This window comes from Myotis myotis, unplaced genomic scaffold, assembly GCF_014108235.1.
Source record: "Myotis myotis isolate mMyoMyo1 unplaced genomic scaffold, mMyoMyo1.p scaffold_m19_p_10, whole genome shotgun sequence".
Lineage (NCBI taxonomy): Eukaryota > Metazoa > Chordata > Mammalia > Chiroptera > Vespertilionidae > Myotis > Myotis myotis.
The window spans coordinates 13,739,925-13,766,931 of NW_023416314.1; the positions used below are offsets into that span (position 1 = coordinate 13,739,925).

General features: G+C 39.2%; 1 protein-coding gene across 3 annotated transcripts in view; it reads left to right on the forward strand.

Annotated features, from left to right (window-relative positions):
* ZC3H12C (zinc finger CCCH-type containing 12C) overlaps nucleotides 1-26,279 on the forward strand; it is a 71,551-nt gene extending 45,272 nt beyond the window's left edge. For all 3 annotated transcript variants that reach the window (XM_036324536.1, XM_036324537.1, XM_036324538.1), the window contains exons 3-6: nucleotides 12,955-13,094; nucleotides 16,999-17,233; nucleotides 18,340-18,446; nucleotides 19,060-26,279. In XM_036324536.1, coding sequence (XP_036180429.1) covers nucleotides 12,955-13,094; nucleotides 16,999-17,233; nucleotides 18,340-18,446; nucleotides 19,060-20,453 — 1,876 coding nt within the window. In that variant the 3' untranslated portion in view covers nucleotides 20,454-26,279. The remainder of the gene's footprint in view (nucleotides 1-12,954; nucleotides 13,095-16,998; nucleotides 17,234-18,339; nucleotides 18,447-19,059) is intronic.
* Nucleotides 26,280-27,007: the final 728 nt, after the last annotated feature.

Here is a 27,007-nt window from a genome sequence, read left to right on the forward strand (position 1 = left end):
ATTGGCTATGGGGCATCACGAAGGTATAGTCAATTTGCATCTTTCTCTTTTATTAGTGTAGATAAGAATGGCGAACAAGGAAAACCCAGAGCCTCAGCACGGCCTCTGCATTATGCTGTAGCACAAATTCTTCTGTTGAGTCAGAGAGGAAGCTGGACACTTTTCTTTTTGATATGAACAAACTACTGAAACTCCACCACCACCACACACCATTATAAGCTCTCTATCTTGGACACTGAAGCTAGGTTTCTGGGTTTAGATCAAATCTCCAGACGGTGGGTAAGCAATATTGGTGCATGTTTGTGTAGAGTATTAGGACAAATATTTTCTTTGCTAATAATCTCAGGTGGATCACTTTTAGCCAGTAGGATTCATGCTATTGAATTTAAGCAAGGAAGAAGTGGCATATCATTTGCCTTTAAGAAAGATCACTTTGCAGATAAATTTAGAGAATTTGAACACTAAGACTGGAGACAAGGAGACCTACTTATGTTTAAAAAATATATGCAAAGGTTAAGTTGTAGACAACTCCTGGAAAAAAAGATGAACTAAGAATATTATGACTTTTCTCTACCAATCAAATGGTATAGAATCGAGAAATAAAGCAACCATTTTCTTGACAGTTTTCACTCCTCCCCCGCCCCCCCCCCACCAACCCCCAAAAAAGGAATGCGTTAGAAACCAGCTGCTGTTGGTATAAATCTGAGTGTTAACTGAATATAGAAAAGCACTCCTTACCATCATTTTGTTAAAGTTGAACAGAAACCAGATGTAGATTTTAGAATTAGAATATGAACAGAGAAAATGTATAAGTTTGCCCAGCCAGTGTGGCTCAGTGGTTGAGCATCAACCTATGAACCAGGAGATCAGGGTTCGATGCCCCCAGGTTGCAGGCTGTAACCCCAGTGGGGGGTGTGCAGGAGGCAGCTGATCAATAATTCTCTCTCATCATTGATGTTTCTACCTCTCCCTCCTTTCCGCTCTGAAATCAATAAAAATATATTTTAAAAAAAGAAAATGTATAAGTTGTGATAACCTTTCTATCAAGAACAGCTCATATATCTGTAACATACAAGCAAAATTTAGCAGTCTGTATAAATGGATTTTAAACTTCTATTGAATCTTTTTAAAAGTGCAGAGCCTTTTGCCTGGCTTGTGAAGGCATAAGAAATTGAGAACTCCTTTCTATGTCAGTTGAATACTGAAGGCCATTTGCCTCCAGTTGTTTGGTGGGTTTGCTGTCCTGCTGCCAGTTTGTCAGAGAAGTGCAGCACTGACTTATCGTTAATAAAATCCTCGTGGACACCTGGTCTGCATGTTTGGCTTAGACTCTAGGGGAGAGTACAATTGCCAGAGTTCATTCAAATTTGTTTTTTGTCCCTCAACAAAAGTTTATTGAAATTATGTGTCATGAACCTGTACAACCTAATATGATAACTACCAGCCATATGTGGCAGTCAAGCTTTTAAAATGTGTTTAGTCCAGTCCTGGCTGGGTGGCTCAGTTGGTTGAGGCATCATCCCATACACCAAAAGGTTGCAGGTTCAATTCTGGTAAGGGCACATTCATAGGTTGAGGGTTCAATCCCAGTTGGGAGGCAGCAGATCAGTGTTTCTTTATTACATCGGTGTTTCCCTCTCTCTTTTCCTCTCTAAAAAAATTAATTTAAAAATGTCCTCAGATGAGGATTAAAAATACATGTCTAGTCCAAATTGAGATATTCTATAAATGTAAAATACATATCAGATTTTGAAAACTTAGTATAAAAATATTTAAAATAACTTTTATGTTGATTGTGTTAAAATTACCATTTTTGAAACATTGAGTTAAATACAATTTATTACTAAAATTAATGTCAACAGCTTTATACTTTTTTAAAATGTGCTATCCTAGCCGAAACCAGTTTGGCTCGGTGGATAGAGCGTCGGCTTGCGGACTGAAAGGTCCCAGGTTCGATTCTGGTCAAGGGCATGTACCTGGGTTGCGGGCACATCCCCAGTAGGGAGTGTGCAGGAGGCAGCTGATCGATGTTCCTCTCTCATCGATGTTTCTAACTCTCTATCTCTCTCCCTTCCTCTCTGTAAAAAATCAATAAAATATATTTTTTTAAAAATGTGCTATTCTAGAGCATCTAAAATTATATATGTGGTTCGCATTGTATTTCTATTGGATAGCCTCTCATTAGAATATGTTTTAAGCCCCTTAGTAGGGACTTAATATTAATTAAATAATTAATTAAAGGACAGCTCACATTCCCTCTAGGTGAGTGTCATAGGTGTTACAGGTTACTTAGTGGTATACCATTTCTCTTACTGTTTTAAGGAAAATCCATAGAGAGTAAGAAAAGAATCAGAATCAGAACTAGTTTTTTTCCGTTGTTTAGTTAGATCACATGGAGTCTGACAAAGGCAAATATTAATTATATTCCACTGCATCTCTTTATAACCCTAAGTACATAATTTTAGTTGTCTTCAGTCATGAATTTTAATAGGCCAATGGTCAATAAACTTTCCTGTTATCTCAAATGTGTTTGTTTAAACCCTAACCTAGCAAACATCAACATCAGTAGTCCTATTTCATATGAATAAAGTTAATTACAGTTCACCTAACTAGTGTTAGTAATTATAAGAAATGGGAAAAGTTACTCAATTATAAGAAATAAGAAAAAAGTGACTAGAGTCAATGCTTTCTACTTTTGTTAATATTGAAGACATTTTTACATCTACTTAACAGATATGTTCTCTTCAGCTTTTTCAGACTGATCACCCCCTTGGCTATGGATTAGCTAAAAGTGCTTCCTATTATTAACTTTGGTTTCAAATTATGGACCTTATAAGGTCAAAGAAATCTTTCTCCTTTTCTTTTTCCTTACCCTCTCCCATTCTGAAAATTCTCTCTCTAAGCCAAACTGCTGTTATGTCTGTAACCAACTGCAGGCTAATAGTAAGTATTTCATGTCAAGACTTCCACTGTAATTTTGATGTTGGATATTTTCATTGTCCTAAATCATTAATTTCTTAGACTTTATTTTCCTCCAAAGCAGTACAATCCTGAAAATCTTGCATGGAAGCCCAGTATTTACAACAAACAAAAGCAGAGATTGGTTTGAGTTGGGGTGCATAGGTGGAGCTGTGTTTCCCACTTAATCTTGCTTCCCCTGCTCCCAAAAGGGCCTCTGAGCCACACTGTGGAACTCTATTTGTAGCAGGGGAGCGTGGATTTAGTTTTTTGGTGGTATGTTCAGTATTTAGCATCCCGATAACTAGATTTAGTCTCAAATTAATCTTAGAAAAGAAATCAGAGATAACAGATTTGAATAGCTATAAGAGTGACAAAACAACATCAATCAATTATAAGTAGTAAGTAAATTGTAGAAAGTAAAAGAAAGAATTCTAGATGCCACGAGTCAGCACATGAAGTTAATATGTTCTCAAATACAATATGAACTTTACTTAGACAACAGTGATAGGAAGTCAGGTGCCTGGTTTCCATATTGAAGGTGCTATCCAGCTGCAAGCCTTTCTCTGCTTCAGGGACATAGGCTGTAAGAATTTCTTTGTAACAGTCATCAAACATGGAAAATATATTAATGAAGAGCATTTTAAAGCCATTTTTCTAAGAATCCTTTGAAATTAAAATCTATTTTCATATGTCCAACTCTGTTTATGCATGAGGCCGTATTTTCACTGCATTGGCCTACTCATCAAAGCCATCTATCTCTATTTAGTAGTAGTACTAGTTTTAGTAGTAGTAGCATTAATATTATATTCATTGGTAGTAGTATTAAATATGCCATTCTAGGTTTAATTTTCATAATTACATTTTAGATTTATGGAAAGACTTTTCATGAATAGCTTTTCTTTTATCACATTACTTAGTACATAAATTTTAGAATATAAGAAAGTAAAAATCACCTATGGTTTTCAAGTTTCTGTATAACATTATAAGTAATATGTTAATTCAGAACAAGAACTAAAGCAAAATCAAATTGAGGAAATAAGATAATTGAAAAGAGATTCCTTTGTTCTCCCTTTTATTTTCAATGCCATGAAAAATAAAAAGAGGGGGTTCCCTTTAATAATAAATTACTTCATTCCCTTTTTTTAAGTTTCCTTTTTTTTTTTTATTGCTCCTTATGTTTGCCACTGGAAGAGAACAGTTATAATTCTGAAATAACTCTTCCTGTCCTGTGGTTAATCTAGACAATGATATGTGTATATATAACTTAAGGAAGTATAATATGTGAGATTATATTTCCTAGATATATCAAATACTAAGGTTCCATATTGAAGTTCCAAAGTACATTAAAACGTGTTTCCCTGCATTTTTCTCTGCATTACAAAATATGCCTTTATGACCAATAGGTTAACCATAATTGGTGATATTTAATGGCACATTACTAAGCAAGGATACTTCAATTCTCTAGTGCAGCAGTTCTCAACCTGTGGGTCGTGACCCCTTTGGGGGTCGAACAACCCTTTCACAGGGGTCGCCTAAGGCCATCGGAAAACACATATATAATTACATATTGTTTTTGTGATTAATCAGTATGCTTTAATTATGTTCAATTTGTAACAATGAAAATACATCCTGCATATCAGATATTTACATTACGATTCATAACAGTAGCAAAATTACAGTTATGAAGTAACAACGAAAATAATTTTATGGTTGGGGGTCACCACAACATGAGGAACTGTATTAAAGGGTCGCAGCATTAGGAAGGTTGAGAACCACTGCTCTAGTGGGAATATATATGGTGTTGATAAAAGATGTAGCAAATATATTATTTTGACTGTTGATTGGATTGCCCTTCTGTTGAAGACAGAAAAGAATTTATATGGTTTTCAAATTAGTTATAGTAGTATATATGAATAAATTAACTATAATCCCATTAGATGTAAGGCAAAATAAGTTAGGGTAATAACGATAAGTTATGCCAGTGAAAGTGTTACATTTGTCAAAAATAAACTGTTCATTTTAGCTTCCCTTGGTTTCCAATTTCGAATTCAAAGGGGGTTGCTGTCTCTGAAACTGAATGGGAGTCCCTGGGTAGAAGTCATGGGACCTCAGTTACCCCCGTCCAGACTCCAGCAGCCCTTTCACAGCGTGGTCTGTAAATTAATTTCATCTGATTGTCTGAAATTATAATTCAATGAATTATAGAAATCTCTTGGGGAAGTTGCAATGACTAATAAATCAACAATAAGTTGCCATTGATGTTAGAAAGCCTCTAGAGCTCTCCAAAATCTGGCCCAGACCCCAGCACGCATTTACTATCAGTATATGTAAGCACATGTTCACTACCTCAGTGCCTTGTCTCCCAAGAGCTTCAAATACACTCTCCCTGGAGGGCAGCCCTTCGTTTATGCAGCAGGTCTCTTCCCAGCAGATCACAGCACTAAGAAGACTGACTCCGTCCTCTCACAGAGGACCTCTTTGCTCAGGATCCTCATTGGAGAAAGAGCAGGTGGAAGGTTGTTCAGAGATACCCATAATGTGTGTGTTTTTCTGGGTTCGGGTGAAACCAGAAAGGTCAGTAGAAAATGCATGGCTCCAGGATCCATAAGAAAGGACAGGAGAAGATGAAGGCAGGAAAAAGAAATGTACATATGAAGGCTTCCCATTCCCAGCTCAGGGGCTCTCCAGTTATGTCCATTTTGCTCCTTAGTTTCCACTATTTACCAGTTATTTCCTGTCTGGTTTCTTGGGGGGAAGAGTCTCCTGGTGGAGGTAGTAAAGCTTCATAGTTAAGGAGGCCGCATTCCTGCGTCTTCCCCAGTCTCTCAGCATTCCTCTTCCAGTGTCCTTGGCTTCTTACAGTGGCGTCTACTGACTCTCCATTCGGGAGTCCTCTTGTTTGTTGGTGTTTCCAGAAAAAGGTTTCCTCCCTCTGTGAACAATTCTAACTGGGCAGGTAACACTGCAGCCCTGCGTTTCTTTCTGTCTTCCCCTTTCTCCATTTTCCCCCAAAACTGGATTGCTATTGCCAGTACCTGAGAAACTGTCTATTCTTCCCATCCAAGTACCTTTTCTCACTTCAGTTCCAGCAAGAAAGCTACCACGGAACTGGAGAATCCATCCCTGTTACGTTAGAAAAGGCCCCAGTGATGGGCAGCCCTTCCAGGTCACCTGCTGCAGAAGGATTTCAAAGACTGCCATCAGCAGTTCCCCGCAGTGGGTGTCCCAGGCCTGAGGAGCAGCCTGAGCTGGAGGAGGTGCCCGAGCCCAGGGTACTCCCTTGTGAGGGTTATCCTTTGGCTCCATGATGCCTGTTTGATGATTCGAACAGAGTCATCAAGAGACAACACTCTTGCAGCAGCCAGTGTCCACCCTGCAGAGGGCTGCAGATGGCAACGTGCTGGAGAGCCCTGGTGCGTTTTGGCAGAGCTTTCCAAAGCGCTGGAAGGTGACTCTTTGGGTGGGTAATATGAACGAGGGAAAGGGGCGTATGCACTCTCACCACAGCTGGTATACCCAGCAATCCTGGGGGAGGAAAGGGTTTGCTCCCTGTGTGAGCAGTGAGTTCACAGAAGGCACGGGTCCCTGGGGCTCCAAAGGAAGAGGGCTGATTTTTTTCCTACACATTGAGATGAGAAGTAAGTTGGTTTTATGGCACTGCAGTTGTAGTCTCATTTTGCTGTTTCCCTTTCTTCCAAGTTATCAGAGCAACCATTCGCCAGCCTGAGGCCTTCATTCTAGGACAGTCTTTTATCTGAATCCTCAGACTCCTTGTTCCTTCCTGTTAATCATTTCTACTACCCTAGCTGTTTTGCGTGTGGAATGCCAGAGGATTCTCAAGGGTAGAATCCATATCAGAACATTTAGGTAGGGCTGGTAACTCTCTCTCTTTAAAGGGAAGTTACCCCCAGATCCTAAATCCATTGGATACCATCCAGCCAAGCAATGGTCATCTCCCCGGTCCCAGACTGAGGCGAAGAAGGGTGAAAGGAACAACAGCAGAGAAGGGTTGAGAACCTGGAGACAGAGAAAGGGCTTTCAGTGTCTTAATTCTTTATGGCTGTCCAGTTCGTTCATTTCCTGGGATCCAGAGATACCAGTAGCCCTTTTACTTAATGAATGTCTTTTCTAAAAATCTCTCCAAAGATACCAGGAAAGAGCTTTCCTCTGGCCATTGCAAAACAGGATTTTATACGCTTGCCTGTTCCAAACATGACAGTAAGTTAAGGCTTTTAAGAAAGAGACCTGCTGGCAGGTTTCTTGTCGTTTGCTACCATTAAAACCAATGGTGAACCACATGCAACCTTCGAGCCTGTATTATCCATTTGCTCAATAGTAATTCAAAATTTGCAGTGAGGATTGGGAATTTTCCCCAGGAGCCCGATCCCACTGAGCCAGAGTAGCTGAAGGGATACTTTTTAGTAAACATTTGGGGTTTCTTAACTAGTTAAAAGTGGCCAATATCTTCCAACAAATTCACCCAGCAAAGGACTCACTTGAGGTAGACCGTCCTTATTGCCAAAGGGTTGAAATAAAAAAGAATTTGAGGCCCAAAGGAACATGCCAGTTCGTAAAATTAGAATTAGCTATTTTTAGTACTGAGAAGAAATAACCCTGAATTCATGCAGATATAGTTTGAAAGTGGCTACAGAACTATAATGATTTTTCTTCTCTGTTTATATGAAATTAGAGCTCCAGTTTCTAAATATCATCCAACCTTTTTAGTAAACGCTCAGCAGATAGTTACTCTGCACCAGTGAGTACATGGAGCTTACTCTGACATCCTGTTTTTCGTAGTTTTGTCAGCTTACTGTCTTTATAAGTGGTTATCAGAACCTCCTCAGTTGCCCCTTATATTGTATCCAGCACATGTGATTAGTCACATCCTTCAACGTGCGTCACGCAGTAAGGTTAGATTAAGGTCAGTCTCCCACAGCCTCTCCTAGTCTGTGGAAGTCCCATCTGCCGTTTGGACCCAATTGGTAGTTGTCTTACTTGGACTTTAATAGGAATTATGAGGGGTGATTTTGGGCCTTTGCTGGCCAGGAATTCTAAGGCAACAGCAGCCCTTCCAGGGATTTCCTGGTCAGCATTCACTTCTTTGGCCTGGTTAGGGAAAGACTGGCTGGGAAAGTATTGGAGACTCAGGAACCCACCTTATACATCCCCACTTGTCTGCCTTTCCCTCTCCCTGCAGGAGATAAGACTTTAGCCTGCCCCCTTGTGAGAGCTAAGGCTGGGCCAAGGATGAACACCAGCTGCTAACTGCATTAAACCTTTCCAAGTTACCGTTGGGTTTCCTCAACCTAAATGTGAAATACTATGTTTTAGAGAAAACACGCCTTCAACTTCATAAAGTTTTGCCAAATTGTCCTCATGAATTGTTACCCCAATTCACACTCCCACCTGTAATCTATGAGTTCTTGCTTTCACACATCCTTGGCAACATCTGGTGTTTGCAAACTTTATTTTTTCCAATCTGATGAGTGTGAAGTGGTGTCTAATTTTGGCTTTAATTTGCATTTTTTCACTATTGAGCATCTTTTCATGTTTGTTGGTCATTTGGGTTTCCTCTTCTGTGAATTTGCTCATATTATTTGCCTTAAAAAAAAAAAAACTTGTTACACAAAAAACTCCCTGATGTTAGGAGTACTTTATATATTACTAGTGCCCTGATGCACGAATTCATGCACATTGAAAGGAAATTAATTAGAAGGTGGCTGGTGGGGCAGGACTGGGCGAGACAGGCCGGACACACCCCGGAGCCAACCTCCTGCTGTCCCTCCCCAGCCGGCCGCACCTGGGGCGGCGCTGTGGCTCGAAGGGCATCTGTGGAGTGACCGGGGTCCCTCCAGCAGGTGGGGTCCCTCAGCCTGGCCTGCAGGGATCAGGCTGAAACTGGCTCTCTGACATTCACCTCAGGGGTCCCAGAGTGCAAGAGGGCACTCTGCAAAGTTGCTGTCCCTCAGCAGTTCCTGCATTGTCTGCCCCCTGGTGGTCAGTGTGAGTCATACCTACCGGCTAGTCAGACAGACAATCGCTTAGCCTTTTATATATATAGATGAGGACTAGCCTTTTGGTTGGTGCTATATGTTGCAATACCTTCTCCCAATCTATGGCATTTTTATTTTGTTCATGGAGTCTTTTACATAAAGAAGTTTTATGTGCCCAAATGTATCAGACTTTTCCTTGATACAGCATGGGTTGCATATCTTCCTTAAGAAGTATTTCCTATCCTGATGTAAATGTCTCCTATCATTTCTTCTAAAAGTTTTATAATATTTTCTTTGAAATTTAAATCTTTGATCTATCTACAGTTTACTTTTGTGTACAGTTTAAGATAAAAACACAATTTTATTTTTCCCATATAAATAACCAACTGCCCTAATACTGTTTGTTGAATTGATTTGTAATGTCACTTTTAACATTCATACTTGTGTGTCACTTTATGCCCACTTTTCTGTTACATATTTTATGTTTGTTTTTTATCTTTGCCTAGACCAGTGGTTCTCAACCTTCCTAATGCCGCAACCCTTTAATACAGTTCCTCATGTTGTGGTGACCCCCAATTTCATTGTTACAAATTGAACATAATTAAAGCATAGTGATTAATCACAAAAACAATATGTGACCCCTTAGGCGACCCCTGTGAAAGGGTCGTTCGACCCCCAAAGGGGTCGGGACCCACAGGTTGAGAACCGCTGGCCTAGACCAATACAACGGTGATTAGATTTCTGTAGTTTTATACTAAGTATTAATAACTAAAGGGGAAGGTCCTCCTCTTTTGTTCCTCAGAATTGCTGAACTATTCTTGGCCTTTTGTTTTTCCATGTTAACTTTAGGATCAGCTTCTCAAGTTCCATGAAAAGCCTTTTGAGGATTTTTCTTGGAGTTGCAGTGCACTATAGATCAATTGGAGTATTGCATCCAGGAAGATGGTTCATTGTTCCTTTCACTTGGGTCTTCTCTTATTCCAGTGGTTCTCAACCTTCTGGCCCTTTAAATACAGTCCTCATGTTGTGACCCAACCATAAAATTATTTTCGTTGCTACTTCATAACTGTAATGTTGCCACTGTTATGAATCGTAATGTAAATATCTGATATGCAGGATGGTCTTAGGTGACCCCTGTGAAAGGGGCGTTTGACCGCCAAAGGGGTCGCGACCCACAGGTTGAGAACCACTGTTTATTCCCTTTACTACAGGTTTTCAATATTCACCTTCTCTATAAATCTCTTGCTTTACCTTTTCCTTTAGATTTGTTTAGTTTTTGTTACTGATACAAATGGGATTTTTTATTTTATTTTAATTGGTTTGCTGGTGAACAGCAATATTCATTTTAAACTAGAACCTTATATCTTCAAAGTAATAACATTGTCAATATATATTATCTGTGATACATATGTCTGATGTCCGTTGAAATCTGTTCTGTGGCCTAGCACATAGCTAATTTCATCAGTCTTCCCTGTGCTCTTGAAAAGACTTTCTTTTTGTGCAGGGTTTTGCCCATGTCCATTAGATCAGGCTTGTAATTGTTCATTGTCCAGTCTACAGTCTCACTAAATGTTTTCTGCCCCATCTGTTCATTGTATGATCGTGGATCTGTCCATTCTAGAAATCCTGTGATCTTTTGCAATCCTCATATGGAGACTGAGATCACAATTATTACAGCTCCCTTGTGAATTTTTCCTTTATTACTATTAGGTAATAACTTTTTGTTGCTAGTAATTTTGCCATAAAATTTTTTTCTGATATTAGTATAGCTTTGCCAGTGTTTTTGGTTTATGGTTTGATTAATGTAGCAGCTCAGGATGTGTGTAGCTGCAAATAACAAAAATTGACTACAGTTTCTTAAACAAATGAGGAAGGGTCTTTTTTCTCTGATAACAAGATCAGAGATGGATGTGGGTCCATCTGCTTAGGAACCCAGGTTCTTTATACGTTTCCATTCCCCTTTCACAGTGCGGGCCCTTCCTTCCTCCTGTTTTCTCCCTGTGAGTTTTGTGGGATGGGCGTAGGGGCGTGGGCAGAGGGGAAGAAAGGGTATGAGAACAACCTTTACTGTCAGCAGTGCAAGGTACAGGACCCTGTTTCAGCCTGTGTGGACATGTTTGCTGTTTCTCGTGTTTGCTGTTTACCCACATTGTGTGAAAGTTCTTTAAATAGAAGGTGGAATCTGCTCTTCCTGCGATGAAATGTGACAGTCGCCCTTACAGATGAAGTCACTGGGCAGAAAATGCTTCTATTGTCTCTTAGCGCCAGAGCAGGTTAATGCTCAAGTCTGAGTAAGCAAAATGGCATAATGGCCAGCAAATAGTCATACACTTAGATTTCAAAGCATTCATGCAAAATAAGAAGTTATGTTTTAGCACGTTGAGTTTTTCTATTTAGGAACAGTTAGTATATATATTCTCTCAAAAGATAGTGCCATCATTTTCTGTAGTTTTCCAGAAGACTGATTAAATGTATTTTCCATGAAACCTGGCATCACTTTGTGTCATTGGTGAGGCTGTCAGGTAGCCCTTCTAACCCAGAAAATGTGACTTCAGAGTCCCCCATCCTGTACCCCTTTCTCTGAAACTTCTGGTCCATCTGATTTCTCCTCCGATCCTGCCCAGGACCATTAGGAGGGGTGTGGAACCGTAGTGCCTCTGGTTTGCATTTATAGCCTTCAATGTCTGCAAAACAAGGTGGTCTGTTTCCTTTTTGTCTTTAAAATGATTAGCCATATTCGATGGGTCCAGTGTTTCACAGGGGACCACTGTAACAATATGTTAATATACTTCATGTTCGCTTTGTGCTAAACATTAGTAAAGCATTTGTCCACCTATTTCGTTTAGCCTTCCTTAGAAGCTAAGAAGCAAAGAATATCTGTCTCCATTACAGATAAGAAACACAGCCTTCAGAGCTCAAACTATAAAAGAATGCAGTGTCAACAATAAAAAAAAATTTTTTTTTTAAAGAATGCAATCACTGCATTCAAAACAAGAGATTTTTTTTTTTTTTTTTTTTTTTTTTTTTTTACCTCAGAAGTGTTGTTTTGAATTCTTAGACTAAATTGCACAAGCAGAGCCTGGTGCCACATGAATACTTGTTGAATGACTATCTCTTAGTTGCATTTTCTTTTAGGCACTGAAACTGCTAATCCAGCTCTGAATGCCCTTGTGTCGCCATTAATCCTTGTCTAACACAATAGTGTTAAACAGAAACCAGGTGTCTTTTCATTGAAGGACATGGAAAGTGTTTCTTGTATGAGACCAAGCACTGTGAACATACTTTTCCCGTGTATGTTGTTTTACACGGTCACCTAATAAATTTTGTACATTACTTATTCATCATATTGAAATATAAGAACTCTTGAGAAGGAATTTTTTTAAAACAAATAGGAATTCCATTCCACTGTTTTGGTTTTTAAATATATTTTTGTTGATTTTAGAGAGGAAGAGAAGGAGAGAGAGATAGAAACATCAATGATGACAGAAAATCATTGACCGGCTGCCTCCTTCACACCCCCTACCTGGGATTGAGCCCACAACTCAGGCATGTGCCCTGACCAGGAATTGAACCATGACCTAGTTCACAGGTCGATGCTCAACCACTGAGCCACACCCACTGGGCTCCATTCTACTGTATTCAGATTTTTCTCTATGACTTCTCTTTTACATTTGACTGAAACTATTCTTGCTGTGTTTGAGGCCCCTTTCTGGTCAAAAAGAGCCTGTATCTTTCTGACTTGTTGCCCTTTACAACTTTACATTTGAAAACTTATTTTTTTATTATTCTCCGCACAATAATCATCCCAATTTTCTTAATGTTTTTTTCTCACAGATTTTCAACTTCTAAGTTATCTTAGTGTTTCTCTGAGCTATTCAACTCCATCTCAAATTTGAAAGCTCCTATTACTATTGTAATGATGTGATCATTCCTGTTTTCAAATTTGAATTAAGTTAAACTTAGGTGTTGTTGTGTAAAGTGCTCTAAAATAATCTTTCAGCCACGGAAACAAAGAAGTGTTTTCCTGCCGAGGAATAAAGTTGGCAGTGGACTGGTTTTTGGAAAGAGGCCACCGAGACATCACTGTTTTTGTTCCTGCCTGGAGGAAAGAGCAGTCCCGGCCTGACGCTCTCATTACAGGTGAGCCCCCCAGCTCTGCTCTCGGTCCCCACGAGCACCGGCACTGCCCACTCTCCCACTGAGCATCGTGTCGGCCCGTTTCTGTTTCCTCAGACACTGTGACTGCCCCGGTGCCCTGGGTGGAAAATTAACTTTAATTTTATGTTAACTACACAGTCATCCTTGCTACATAAGCTGAGTTTTTGTTTTGTTTGAATTTTGAAACTTTTTACTTCAAATTTTGTGAAATTCTGACTTTAGAGACATGCTAGGTGTCAGGAGATTTAGATTCAAATTCCGCCTTTGCATTTACTAGCCATAGGACTCTGAGCAACAGACACAACCTCTTTGGACCATAATTTTCTCATCTATAAAAATTAGACTAGGTGACAATCAAATTATAATGACTACAGATCAAAAAATATCTGAGACTCAGGATATGCTGTCTGGTATCAGGTGGAAGGAAACACTCTATCCCAATAAAGTATCTGTGTTTTGCATTATTCTGTAATTTCTAAATGTCTGAGTCTCAGCCAAAAATGTCCACTGTGCCTGCTAATTATTGCTGCTGAACATTTTGCTCAAGTGAGTCTCACTGCTCCCTGCACCTCCAGCATGAGCAAAAACTGAGGAACTGGGTGAAGAAAATGCACTTCACAACCAAAAACAAATGGACAGACCACTTACCATTTCCCTGGTCTCATTTTAAGACTTTATTTTTATCTATAATCCTTAAATCCCTAAAAATAGATATGAGTTCTGGTGGGGAGTCCAGAGCCAAGGAATCAGACCGTGGCCTGTGGAAATTGTAAGGTGGGAGAGGTAGGCATAATTCATCCAGTAGTACCAAGACATTAGATAACTCTTTGGGAAAAATACACATATTTACATCTTTATCTTACATCATATGGCAGTTAATTCCAGGTGGTTGAAGAATTAATTGTCATAAACTTAAACCATTAGAGACTATAAGTAGTCTTTGAATGGCTAGGGAGAACTATCTAAATTTAAAATTTTTTAAAGAAATTATAAAGGAAAATATAGATTTAATTGCATCAAAATTTAAACTTCTGTATTTGGAAAACTTGCCTAAAAAAATGAGAAATCTTTTTTATTTGACTAAGAAAAAAAAAATACAACCAGTAAATACAGAACCCATGTTCTTAGAATATAAGGAGCTCATATGCATTGATAAAACAGGTTTTTTGATATATAAGTGGTACTAGGGAAGGAATAGACAGCTTGCAGAAGAAAGCAAGTGCCAAATAAGAGAAAAAAGGGTTCGCCTCATTAGCAATTAAAGAAATGTAAATTTAAGCAGAGTCCACACAAAGATTTCTAACCACAAAGATATTTAGTTCAATATTATAGTAGAAAACAATGAAAACAAACCATGCATTCTTTAAAAGAATGGTTCAGCTAGCCGGTTTCTCAGCAGTTAGAGCTTTGGTCTGCAGATGGAAGGGTCTCGGGTTTGATTCTGGTCAAGGGCACGTACCTGGGTTTGCAGGCTGGATCCCTCTGTGGCATTTGAGAAGGCAACCAATCCATGTGTCTCTCTCACATCGATGTTTCTCTCTCTCTGTCTCTGCCCCTCCCTTCCACTTTCTCTAAAAATCAATGGAAAAAAATATATCCTTGGGTGAGGATTAACAAAAAAATAAAAGAATGGTTCAATAAATTAGTATATATTAATAGGATCGAATATGTATTAGAATATTAGGCAACATTTTTAATGACCTGAGGAAGTACTCTTTTACATACAAGGCAGGTTTTATTACTGTGTGTATGTGTATACACACATATACATACATATGTACATATATAAACGGAGAGAAAAAATACGCAGAAAATAACTGGAAAGAAATATGCCCCAATATTAACAGTAATTGAACTGAAAAGAAACAAACAATATTTAAACATGAAAATGACTGGCATGTCTCTTGAGCATAGAAAGAATATGAGATCAAGAAGGGAAACAGACTGCCCAGCCGGCATGGCTCAGTGGTTGAATGTCAACCTAAGAACCTGGAGGTCATGGTTTGATTCCTGGTCAGGCACATAACAAGGTTGTGGGCTGAATCCCCCGTGTGGGGCGTGCAGGAGGCAGCCGATCAATGATTCCCTATCATCATTGATGTTTCTATCTCTCTCTCGCTCTCCCTCCCTCTCTGACATCAATAAAAATATACTTTTTTAAAAAAGAAGGTAAAGGATAATACACAGTGCGGGTTGCGCCCAAGTTTAGTGTTTGAAACACCGGCACGTGCCTCTGGAACCCTTAGTATGCAGCGGACTCTGAGCGCACACACCAACTGTCAGGGGTTGGGTATTTCCTCCAGGGTAACCATCCTCCTGACTAAAACTGGGCAATTGAATAGTCCCATATTTCTCACTGTAGCAAAAAAATAAATGAACTTGATAAGAAATGTTTTTAAGTTCTCAGATCTAGATTCAGACCAGCTCTTTTGCCAGTCAGTCTTCCATTGATTTTATCAAATATTTAACAAGCAAGTACTCAGCTGTGACTTGGGTACTATGCTAGGAACTAGAGATTCCATTAACTTCCTGGCTATACTGACCCAATATTTAAGTTAGGGTTACTTATCCTAACTAGTTGTCATCTAATCAGTGATCACTAATTACCATCCTAGTTAGTGTCCTGTTTTTCTCGTTAGCTATTAAGGAAACAAGATGATGGCCACCACACTGGTTCCTTCAGGCACTTTAGTGAGGATCCAGGCATGTCTTATATGACTAAACACACCTACAAATAAAGTACAGTGGGTTATTCATGAACATAAATAAACTGGAAGACCTCTGAATGGACATGGTTAAGTAGCTCATGTATTCGTTCGCAGACATTATCTATTGATGTGCTGATTGCTGGTGGAAGCAGAGATCAATGAGACATGGCACCTGCCCTTAAAAAGTTTGTCCAAGGAACACAGAAAATAATTCTAAAGTGACAGATCCTGTAGTTGAGACTAGGCTCTTAATTTTGTATTGGTTTTCTGTTACTTTTAAAAGAGAGCAACAATTACATATATCTATTAAACAACATTAAGTAAAAGAACACAGCGTTCATTGAGAGCTTTCCAGGCACTATGCTAAGTGCTTCTACGCATAGTAACTCACTGGCTCCTTAGAGCCCACCAGCTGCGTTTGACGACACGAAAAAACAAGCGCAGTAGGACTGATGCCATATACATACAGCAGCAGAACCTGAGATTCAGCCTGGACTTGCTGACTTCAAAGCCCACATTTCTTCCACTCCTCTGCTGCTTTTCTAAACCAAAGTTCTGGTCTCCGTGAACTTTGGCACTTTATCAGGAGCATCATGAGATCTATCTGCCAGTCTCAGAGCTAGTTGACCCGTATTGCTCTTCCATCCCACTTCCCTCATACCTTGCTCGTCCTTCTGTTGTGGCAGTTACAACCCTTGTTACTATACTGATTTACATGTTTACCCAATCCAGTACCTGAGACCTCCTGGAGGGGAGGTCATTATTAATCTTGGTGGTCATTAACACTTAGCATAGTATATGCCATCGAGTAGGCATGTAGTGATTGTCTGCTGAAGAGACAGAAGTTTATAAAATTAGTAACTCCAGTTAATTCACAAGTTGTTCGGTCATGTTTAAGTTTTATGCTTTTAATTTTTCTTAACTTTTAAACGTTTTTGAAGTTTTAAATGTTTTATATTTTTAAAGTTCATTTGAGGGGGACTATTTTTAAAGCTTTTTCATTAGAAATCCTGAAGGAAAAATATTTGGAGTTTCCAATTTGCTACATCCATAAGCTGTAAAATAATAATCCCTAATGAAAGGATTACATATATCCAGTTTATCTTATAAAATCTCACATTGTGTGAAGTTGCTACATGTGTTACGTATGTATTTATTCCTGAAATTCTACCCTGCAGATCAAGAAATTCTTCGTAAATTAGAGAAGGAGAAAATCCTGGTGTTTACACCGTCCCGGCGAGTCCAGGGCAGGCGGGTGGTGTGCTACGATGACAGGTTCATCGTGAAGCTGGCTTTCGAGTCCGACGGTATAATTGTGTCCAATGATAACTACAGGGATTTGGCTAATGAAAAACCAGAGTGGAAGAAGTTCATAGATGAGCGATTATTAATGTATTCATTTGTCAATGACAAGTGAGTAAAACCATTTACTTACACGTAATACTGCTTTCCTGAATTATGATGATGAAAAGCTATTAAACATTGAAGCATAGGTTAAAGACAAAGCATAAAATTTGTGTTTGTAAAATGGAGTATGCATACAGAAAAATGACTAAAATGCAACACATAAGTGAAATTAATTGTATTAAGATTGTAGGATTGAGTGACTGTCTTCTATTTTAAACTTTTAATGTTGCCATATTGTTCTTATATTAATATTTGCTAAGTGTTACTAAGTGTCTTAAGGTTGACACCCCCTTAAGAGTTCATAAATTATTCACATTTTATGGGTAAATACTTGGTTTCTTTCAAGTTCAAACAGTAACTTAACTAGTAACAGAACTTTACAGGCATAACTGCTTTTCATTATGCACACTATGAATTCTTGCTTCCATTGGACAGTCGATCCAATGTTTATTTTCTTAAGACATTTTCTACATCAGCTGAGAAGCACCTGAGAAGAGTGGGAAGGGAATGGACTGTGGAGTTAGACATCTTGGCTGCACCATGTGAACTTAGATGAAAGTAACTTCATTTACCTAAGCCTGAATTAGAAAAGTGCATTAACCTGCAACGCAGCGCTGATGCTGCAGGGATCCTGTTAGCATGAAGCGAGATGACGCGTGCAGATTCCGACTTGCGAGGCGTCGTCAGCTGCCGTCCTCCGTCCGTCTATACATCATCTCCCTTCTCTTCCTCAGCAGCCCCCTCGGCGCTCCCCACCTGTTTCTACTGCTTCACAGCATTGATGTTTATAAAACTCTCTTAAAATGTCCTTGGGATTGTTTTCTAAAATCCTTACGAATTCCCAAGATTGAGAGGAAGGAAGAAATAATTAGAACATGTTTGACTCAAAGCTTATTTGATTAAAACAAATAGGAGTTTAGCCTGAAACATTTTAATTTTGTTATTATCCAGAGAACTTAGTGCACTGATATTTTCATCCTGTAAATGTTGAATCAAAGTATTTAGATTAACATTGAAAAAAAATACCTTAGAGTAATAAATCTTTGCACTGTCTTTAGAATTAAATGATCAACTTCCTACTTAAGTATAACTTTGTATTTTATTCGTGACAGGTTCATGCCCCCTGATGACCCTCTTGGCAGGCACGGTCCGAGCCTGGACAATTTTCTGAGGAAGAAACCTATTGTTCCCGAACACAAGAAGCAGCCTTGCCCATATGGTAACTTGCTTTATGAGTATTTAATATCTGCCTTTAGAGCACAGTATGTTGTTAAATTTTTAATAATCATTTTTAATTTTGGATGGCATAGTGTTAGTTCTTTTGTTTGTAATTAAACTTAAGAAAACATTCTAACCATGAAAAAGTAATTATTTTTACCTAATTGGCTTCAATGCCAGTGCATCACCCAAAACTCAGTTTCGAAAACTCAGTTCATTCTACATGAAGTTTTCAGGTAGATCAGAATTTGGAGTTCTTACATCTAGATACACATCAGAACAGAAAGGCTTCATCACATTACAGTAGTACTTTCTTTTTTTTTTTTCCAGAATGTCCTACCTTATTATAAAGTCATCCTGGAAGAGAATGGGTAGGTCGGAGTTGAGGACACAGGGTATTAACCCGAAACTCTGGAGGCGATCATTAGTCATTCGGCCAGCTTCTTAGCGCTGTTGATAGAGGGGGACTGCAGGTGGCATTTCTCAGAAGTGAGGAGCACTGGGTGTGCCTCAGTTTCTGCCTTTGTTTCTTTCACTAGTCCGAGTCGTCGTGCCAGGCTGAGCGCTGGGGACCTGGGGCGTGCTCCTTCCCTAATTCATCTTCCTCTTTGCAGGAAAGAAGTGCACCTATGGGCACAAGTGCAAATATTATCACCCGGAAAGGGGCAGTCAGCCCCAGCGGTCGGTGGCCGATGAACTTCGTGCCATGTCAAGAAACACGGCTGCCAAGACTGCAAACGAAGGAGGACTGGTGAAAAGCAACAGCGTCCCCTGCAGCACCAAGGCTGACAGCTCTGCCGACGGCAAGCGAGGCGCCCCAAAGAGGCAGTCGGACCCCAGCATCAGGACTCAGGCCTACCCAGACCTAGAGGAAAAGCTTCCCACCAAAAATAAATTGGAAACCAGGTCTGTACCCTCCTTAGTGAGTATACCGGCTACTTCTACTGCAAAACCCCAAAGCACTACATCTTTAAGCAATGGCCTTCCATCTGGAGTTCATTTCCCACCTCAGGATCAAAGACCACAGGGACAATATCCTCCAATAATGATGACAACCAAAAATCATGGAACGCCAATGCCTTACGAACAGTACCCCAAATGTGACTCCCCTGTTGACATTGGGTATTATTCCATGTTGAATGCATATTCAAATCTGAGTATCTCAGGCCCACGAAGTCCTGAAAGGCGTTTTTCCTTGGACACAGATTATAGGATCAGCTCTGTAGCCTCTGACTGCAGCAGTGACGGGAGCATGAGCTGTGGGAGCAGTGACTCGTACGTGGGCTACAACGACCGGTCCTACGTCAGTTCTCCCGACCCACAACTCGAAGAGAATTTAAAGTGTCAGCATATGTACCCTCACAGCCGCCTTAATTCCCAGCCCTTCCTGCAGAGTTTCCACGACCCCTTAACCAGAGTGCAAAGTTACAGTCACGAAGAACCAAAGTACCATCACAAGCCGCCTCTTCCCCACCTGGCTGTGCACCTGCAGCACCCAGCGGTGGCAGCCCGGTCCAGCTGTCCTGGCGAGTACCCCTCTCCGCCGAGTTCAGCACACAAGGCACCACACCTGGGGCGGTCCTTAGTGGCCACGAGACTAGACAGCATTTCTGACTCTCGGCTGTATGACAGCTCTCCTTCAAGACAGAGAAAGCCTTACTCCCGCCAGGAGGGGCTGGGGAGCTGGGACAGGCAGGGGTACGGGATTGACGCCTACGGCTACCGGCAGACCTACTCCTTGCCTGACAGCTCCACGCAGCCGTGCTATGAGCAGTTCACCTTCCAGAGCCTCCCTGAGCAGCAGGAGCCCCCCTGGCGGATTCCGTACTGCGGGCTGCCACAGGATCCCCCGAGGTATCCGGACAACCGAGAGAAGATCTACATCAACTTGTGCAACATCTTCCCACCTGACCTTGTGAGAATTGTCATGAAAAGGAACCCTCACGTGACAGACGCCCAGCAGCTAGCCGCAGCCATTTTAGTGGAGAAATCGCAGCTGGGCTATTGAAAGATGATGCATCTTTGTGGTGTTTAGTAGTTTTTTGTTCAGCTCAAATGCTGAGGGAGGTTTGCTACAATAGCACATGTGATCTCCTTCTCAGCAAGGAGGTTATATAGTATCCATTTATGTGAAATACTGTATCATGGAACCTGTATGTATAGCCCCACATAGTGGAAGTATCACGGGATTGCTTCACATTCAAACGTTTTTTTAACATTTCCTTTTTAAAGCTATATCCTTGGCTGGAAATTTTTCCAGTTTGATTTATTAGATGTGATCTTTGATATTAATCTTTGGTGCATCAGGGGTTTATATGCAGCACTTTTTATCCTTATTTCATGTTTTATTAACTTGGTGTTTCTCTATCAATTGCAAGCAATTACAATACCTTCAGAATGTTGAACATTTGACTAGACCTAGCAAACTATTTTTTCAAGCCAAGCTTAATTGAATCTTTTACAGCTTTTTAAGTTATTTTTATTTGGGGAAAGTGGGCTTCTTTGTGCTATAATCATTATTTATAGAAACAAAGATATACTACAGCACTGACTATATTTTAAACAAATGTAAGTTACCAGTTTATGTTGAAATGGGTAACAGTATATACTAGAATGATTTATAATATGGCACTTTTTATTGTTTTATTTTTGTTCAGATTTTTTTTTTGTCTGTTACGTAATTAGTTAATTTAATATGGCAGATTTGAAGGAAAGCAGATGCAATCAATGGGAAAAAAATGTTTCCATTTTTATTTTATGAATAAGGCAAAAGCCGTAACTTACAGTTTCGAGCTTTGCAATCCAGCTATGATGTGCTTCTAGATAGTAGAAATGGAATTGAATTCCTAGATTTCCATTGACCTGTATTTTTAATGTGTTTGTCTTTTTGTTTGGGGGCACAACAAAACTGGATAAAGTAACCCTTTCGCAGTACTTGCCTGTTTTTAATGAATCTAATTATTCTCAATGCAACTTTTATATTTAATATACTCTCTAGCTTTCCTGCTGTTTATCAAGGCTGGCCTGAGGTGGTTTTATGTGTTGAGAATATGCAACACTTATTGATACTGCACTATGGAAATGGCGATGGAGGAGTTGTAAATGGTAACTTAACATTTTTGTAAGATACTGTATATTTTCCATTTTCCTGAAGGTTGTTTTATGGGGGGGGGGGGGCCTATTATATTATTAAGGCCAGATTCTTGCCACAAATAGTGTAGTTTTAGATACAGACTAAAGTCTGTTTTAGTATTAGTAAGGGATATTTCTGGTTTCAAAGTCATGGGTTTTGCTAGATGCTAATTCATTTTCATCAGTTAGAAGGTAGATACTGCGATCAGTGGCAGACAGTTGTGTGATTGGTATGACTTGCCTGTTGCCTCCAGTTTTTGAATTTTACGTAGTGAATGACTCGTTCCGATCTGTTTCCTCAGTCTGCCAAGATGCCCTGGGTATTCTGATTACTCCACATGCTACAGTTCGAAGGAAAACCCTGAAAAACCAGAAAGTACCTTTTACTGTTGATACAAATTGTATCTTTTTAACTATAAGAACTTTTTGATTTGTAGATCTAGTTAAAACACAAAAGTGTAACATGATTAGACTTTTGGGCAACATTTTATCCCTTATTTAAATACAAATTTTTTTAAGTAAAATTGAGATCTAGAATAGGGTAGAAAATTAAAGTAACAATTTAGGTAAATAAAAGTGTCTGTCCTAGTTTTATATAATATATTAAAGTATATTAAATAAATTTATTGGCATTTTCTTTCTCCTAAAAACATCTAGCGTGAACTTAAAATAAAGATAAAATGCTGCCTGAAAATAATGTCCAAGCACCTTTGACTAGGATAACATTTTCACTACTTGTGTGACACTGTGTGTTGCATGAAGTAGGGTTTGGGTATACAGTAAATGCTTCTAAAAGGCATTGTGCATATTGACATATCCAATAATCTGAACCGTGTTCAGCAAACTTAACCCAGGAAAGTGGTGTTCTACACAGTTGCTGCTGTTGTTGTTTGAAGCAAGTGTGGCTCTCGTCTGTAACTAGAAAGAATGCGAAGGAAGCCACACACCATTCCGGGCGGTGTCTGCCAGGGCGCCCCCTCGCCTGTGAACCTGTTCTCCTTGTTTCGTGGTCACGCTCTGTAGGACAAGCTTAGATGCAGAGGCGAAACCAGTGCCAAAATAGGGTTACAAATGCATGGTACCTTTTATCTCAGTCATATTCCAAGTCTTTTTCTTATTTTTTAGTGTGAAATCACTTTTAAAATGTACATGTAGTTTTTGCTTCCATTTTCTTAACTTTAATATCTCAATTGTTTGGAGATGCTGGCAAACATTACTCAATTTATTTAAGTGAGATTTTAGGTGAAATGTATATCACACCTTTAATTGTACCTTCTAAATGTTTTTAGCTAACTATCTGTCATTGCTTCATGGATTTTAGACTATGGGGAATGGGGGGCTTGCCGCGCCTGTCCTGAGTGGAGAGCTCTGAGCTGCCCACACTGAAGCCCTTCAGTGTAAGTGTAAGTGAAGATACAGCCATTTTCTTATGACGAGAGGACAATTTGCCGCCCCTCTCCTTCCCCTTTTATTGAAGCACCAGTGTTGCTTTCAGAGCTTAAGAATCAGGTATTTGGCAGACTTTAGATACATCCAATTCTTAATTATCTAAAGCAATATGTAAAAGGATCCACCGTTAAAATAAACCCATAGCTGAATCCAAACCTTTAATTTAGCCAAAACTTTTACCTTAATCCTATCTTTTACCAGACTCGCTAATAAATAAGAGAGGTGGTTAGTAAGTAGTGAAGCTGCCAGGAGAAAGGATTCCGGTTGGAATTTTCTGAAAGTTGACTGTACTTTACACAGCAATTAGCCAGTTCATTGTTTCTGTGTCTTAGTACAAAGGGAATAGTCCCCAACTGGCCAAGAACTGGCCCTTCGTATTTCCTCCTTTCTCGCATGTGATAGGTAAGTTTTCAGGCTCCTTTTATGGCCTCTGTATCCCTATAGAGTTTGTCATTGACCTAAACATTGGAAAGAAATGCAAACCAGTATAAAATATTTGATGCTGGTAGAAACTAGAACTTTGTGTTTTCATGAGAATTCATTTATAAGCATATGTAATATAACTAAAAAGAATGTTTATGTATATACATACTTGTTATGAAGTATTAACAATGAGAGGGTGTTAGAATTTTGATGGCTGACTTTTCCTTGGTTGAACTGTGTTTCCTTGATCTGTGCATGCCCAAGTCTGGAGTCCAGGTGACCAATGATGAGATTTGGAAACACTTGAATGGAAAGTGACTTTTCACTGGCTTTATTTCTGGTATTTTTAAAGACTTATTTTGATAATTTTAATAGAGTGTGTAACTTTAAAACACACGAAAGAAAAACTTTAAAGTAGTATTGATTATACAGATAATTATTTAACATACCTTTTATGGATGTATCTATATGTATATAGACAGTAATATATTTATAAAACAAATATACTTTATGTTTAGCTGTCAGTTTGTGGTAGGTGGGAGGGTGGCTGTGTGTGTGTGTGTGTGTGTGTGTGTGTGTGTGTGTGTGTGTGTGTGTAAAACTATCGAGCTGTGTTTCCTGGTTGAAGGGCATTTGCCCTAAGGTATATTTGATTTGGGTTATTCTTTTTGCTATCCAACTTCCTTCTTCATGATGAAATAAGATGCACAGTTTTCTGGCCATTCTGTTAGTGGATGGCCCACCCATTTTATTATCATCCAACTCCCAAAGCATTCCAGAGTGACCAGAAGTCAAACAGGTCATAGCCATAGGGAGTGCTTATGTTCGAAATACATTAAATATGGGAGCCCGGCTAGGATGTTGGCTTCCTAGGTATATACCAACAAATACAACTCAGTATAAAATACATGAACTTCATACATGTATTAGAATAGAGAACGGGTGTGGAAGTAGAGGAACATTCATTAATTTAGATTAGTCTGGGAAACCCCCTAGACAAAGATTGACAAATTTTTTCTATAAAGGATTGGCTAGTAAATAATTCAGGCTTTGAGAATGAATGATATGGTCTCTGTAAACTACTTACCTTTGCCCCTACAGCATGAAATTAGCCACAGACAATATATAAGTGAGTCAGTGTGGCTGTGTGCAAAGAAAACTTAATTTACAGGAACACGCAGTCATTCAGATTTGGCCTGTGGGCCACAGTTTGCTGATCCCTGCCCTACCGGGAGAAAACAGACATGTTAAGCATTAAATTCTGATATATGTTAAGAAATAATTGTATTTCAGTTGACATAGAAAGAAAATCATTTATTAATGGCCTTCAAAAGAAGAATGTGACACAATCATATTAAAGCATCTTAATTCATTTATGGGTCCTACCAGCTCGTACCTATTATTTATTAGTGAGATTTCTTATGTTTAACCACCAAAAATAAAGCATTCTGTAAAAAGGTATTTTAGTAAGTATTGAAATTTTTTCATGAACTTTATATTTCTATTGATAAATGGGACTCCCTCACCTACCTTTTGTTTCTTAAGGGCCTCATGGACCAAAAATTCTGTTGTATTTTGAAAATTAGCATATAATTAACCACAAAATATTTTAAAGACTGCATCTATCAGTTACATTTTTCTGCTGGTTTTTGACTTCTAAAAAATGGATAGATAGGCCCTTCTTTAAAAATTGTTTTAAAGAAGATAAATATATTGTAATTTCAGATACTATATTCTGTGAGGTTACAAATTGTGACTAGTATAATGGTAGCTAAAAAGTGAATGCATTGACTGTATTGGTGTCTCTATAGGAAACAGAGTGTATCGCTGCTTTCGCTGTCCAAACCTTCGGTGTAGATTTTTTAAAGATGCCTTGGGACAGCCCTTGGTGAATGGTATTCTTAACATGATCATGTGTAATTTTAAATTCAATGGACGCACACCCTGCAGAGCATGTGCATTCAGTGTTCTATAAATTGTTACGTCAGTAACATCATTGCCATCAGTCTTGAACGTTGCAATCCACTTAAGTAGTCATACTTTCTTATAAAATTGGAATACAACTCAAGCTTTTACAGTAACTGGTTACTTAACATTTTTACTTGAATGCGTCTATTAACCTGCTTTTTACTTCCATTACAGTAATACTGTTGTATGTTAGGAGTGGCTTTTCCCCAAAGTCCTTAGTCTTTCAGATTTAAAAACAACATAAAGTTTTGACCATTAGCAGTTAAGAAAGTGTCTGCGCATATTTTAATTGTTTATAACATTTGTAACGTTTCACTTTCTAAACCATGGACCCAGTTTGCCGATTTTCCGTCCGGACATCTCAGATGAATAACAAATGGTTGTACATGAAAGCTTTTGAACCCATTCTTAATGCCGCTTGTGTCTCAAGAGAAAAGGACATTGGAGCAATGGTTTGTTTTTGTAAAGAATATGTTTTAGATTTCCTTAAAATTATAAATTTCCTAGCTGAGACGGAACACCCACAAACATGCAGGCTTCTGCAGGTGTGCACACAGCGTTGCAGGCGAGCCAGGTGACTGATGTGGTCTTTCCTTTTCCAAAGCCTAGTTGTATGCGGACAGCAGTTTCCGATCGGATCCTTCAAACCTTTCTTATAGGAAAATAAGGCAGAGAACATCCTTAGAACAACCATTTGATCAACTGATGTGATTTCTGTTTATCCTGTGTCTGTTCTGCGTGTTTCTGTAATGGAATTTTTACAACTCCAAAAAGCAGTATTTTAGACCTACTGGAAATCGTATCAAAACGGCTATGTGATTCTGCCTCTGAGAAAAAATAATTAAAAAATTCATTTTTCTTATGGTGGTTTGTTTTTGTTTCGTGAAGAAATGGACCTCATGCAGCAGCACAGGTGCTGTGTGCATCAAGGCACCCTTCCCTGGCCCACCCACCGGCAGCCGGTGGCTACTAACATGAGTCTCTGCAGAGAAGCCCACGTTCAGTTTCAGTGAGTTAGAGCCACGTTAGATCCTATGAAACGGGATTAAAGGCTCAGATCCGTCCGTGAGTAACCGAAGCTGTTTCTCTCTTCACCTTGAGGCTCCTGTGTCGCCTCCTGTGACCTGGAGGTCTTCATTGTATCGATCTTTCTAGTTTTCTGCATCCCTTGCATGAGTGAAGCTTAGTGCCTTACTAATGCCTGCCCTGAGTAGGCTTGTTTCCCTTTATGAATTGCAAATACTCTATTTCAAATATCGTCACAATTACAAAATGGTCTGTTGCTCTTGACGGCTTAACACATTCAAACTCTGTGTCAGTATATAGGAAACTATTTTATTTCAAGTAGCAGATTTTTCCCACTTCATTGTTCTGCAGACTTTTGCTTTTCTTATTTTTTTCCTAAAATTGCTTTTTGCCATTGTTAGGTATTTCTCTCTCTCTCTCTCTTTTTTTTTTTTCCATTTCTCTTCAGCTGTTTACCGGGAATCTTATGGATTTAGGTAATTTATTTCAGCTCCCTGAGCAGGTTTGATTTGATGTTCAGTTACAGTTAGCAGAGAACTCAGGATATCCAAAGCCAGTGTTAGG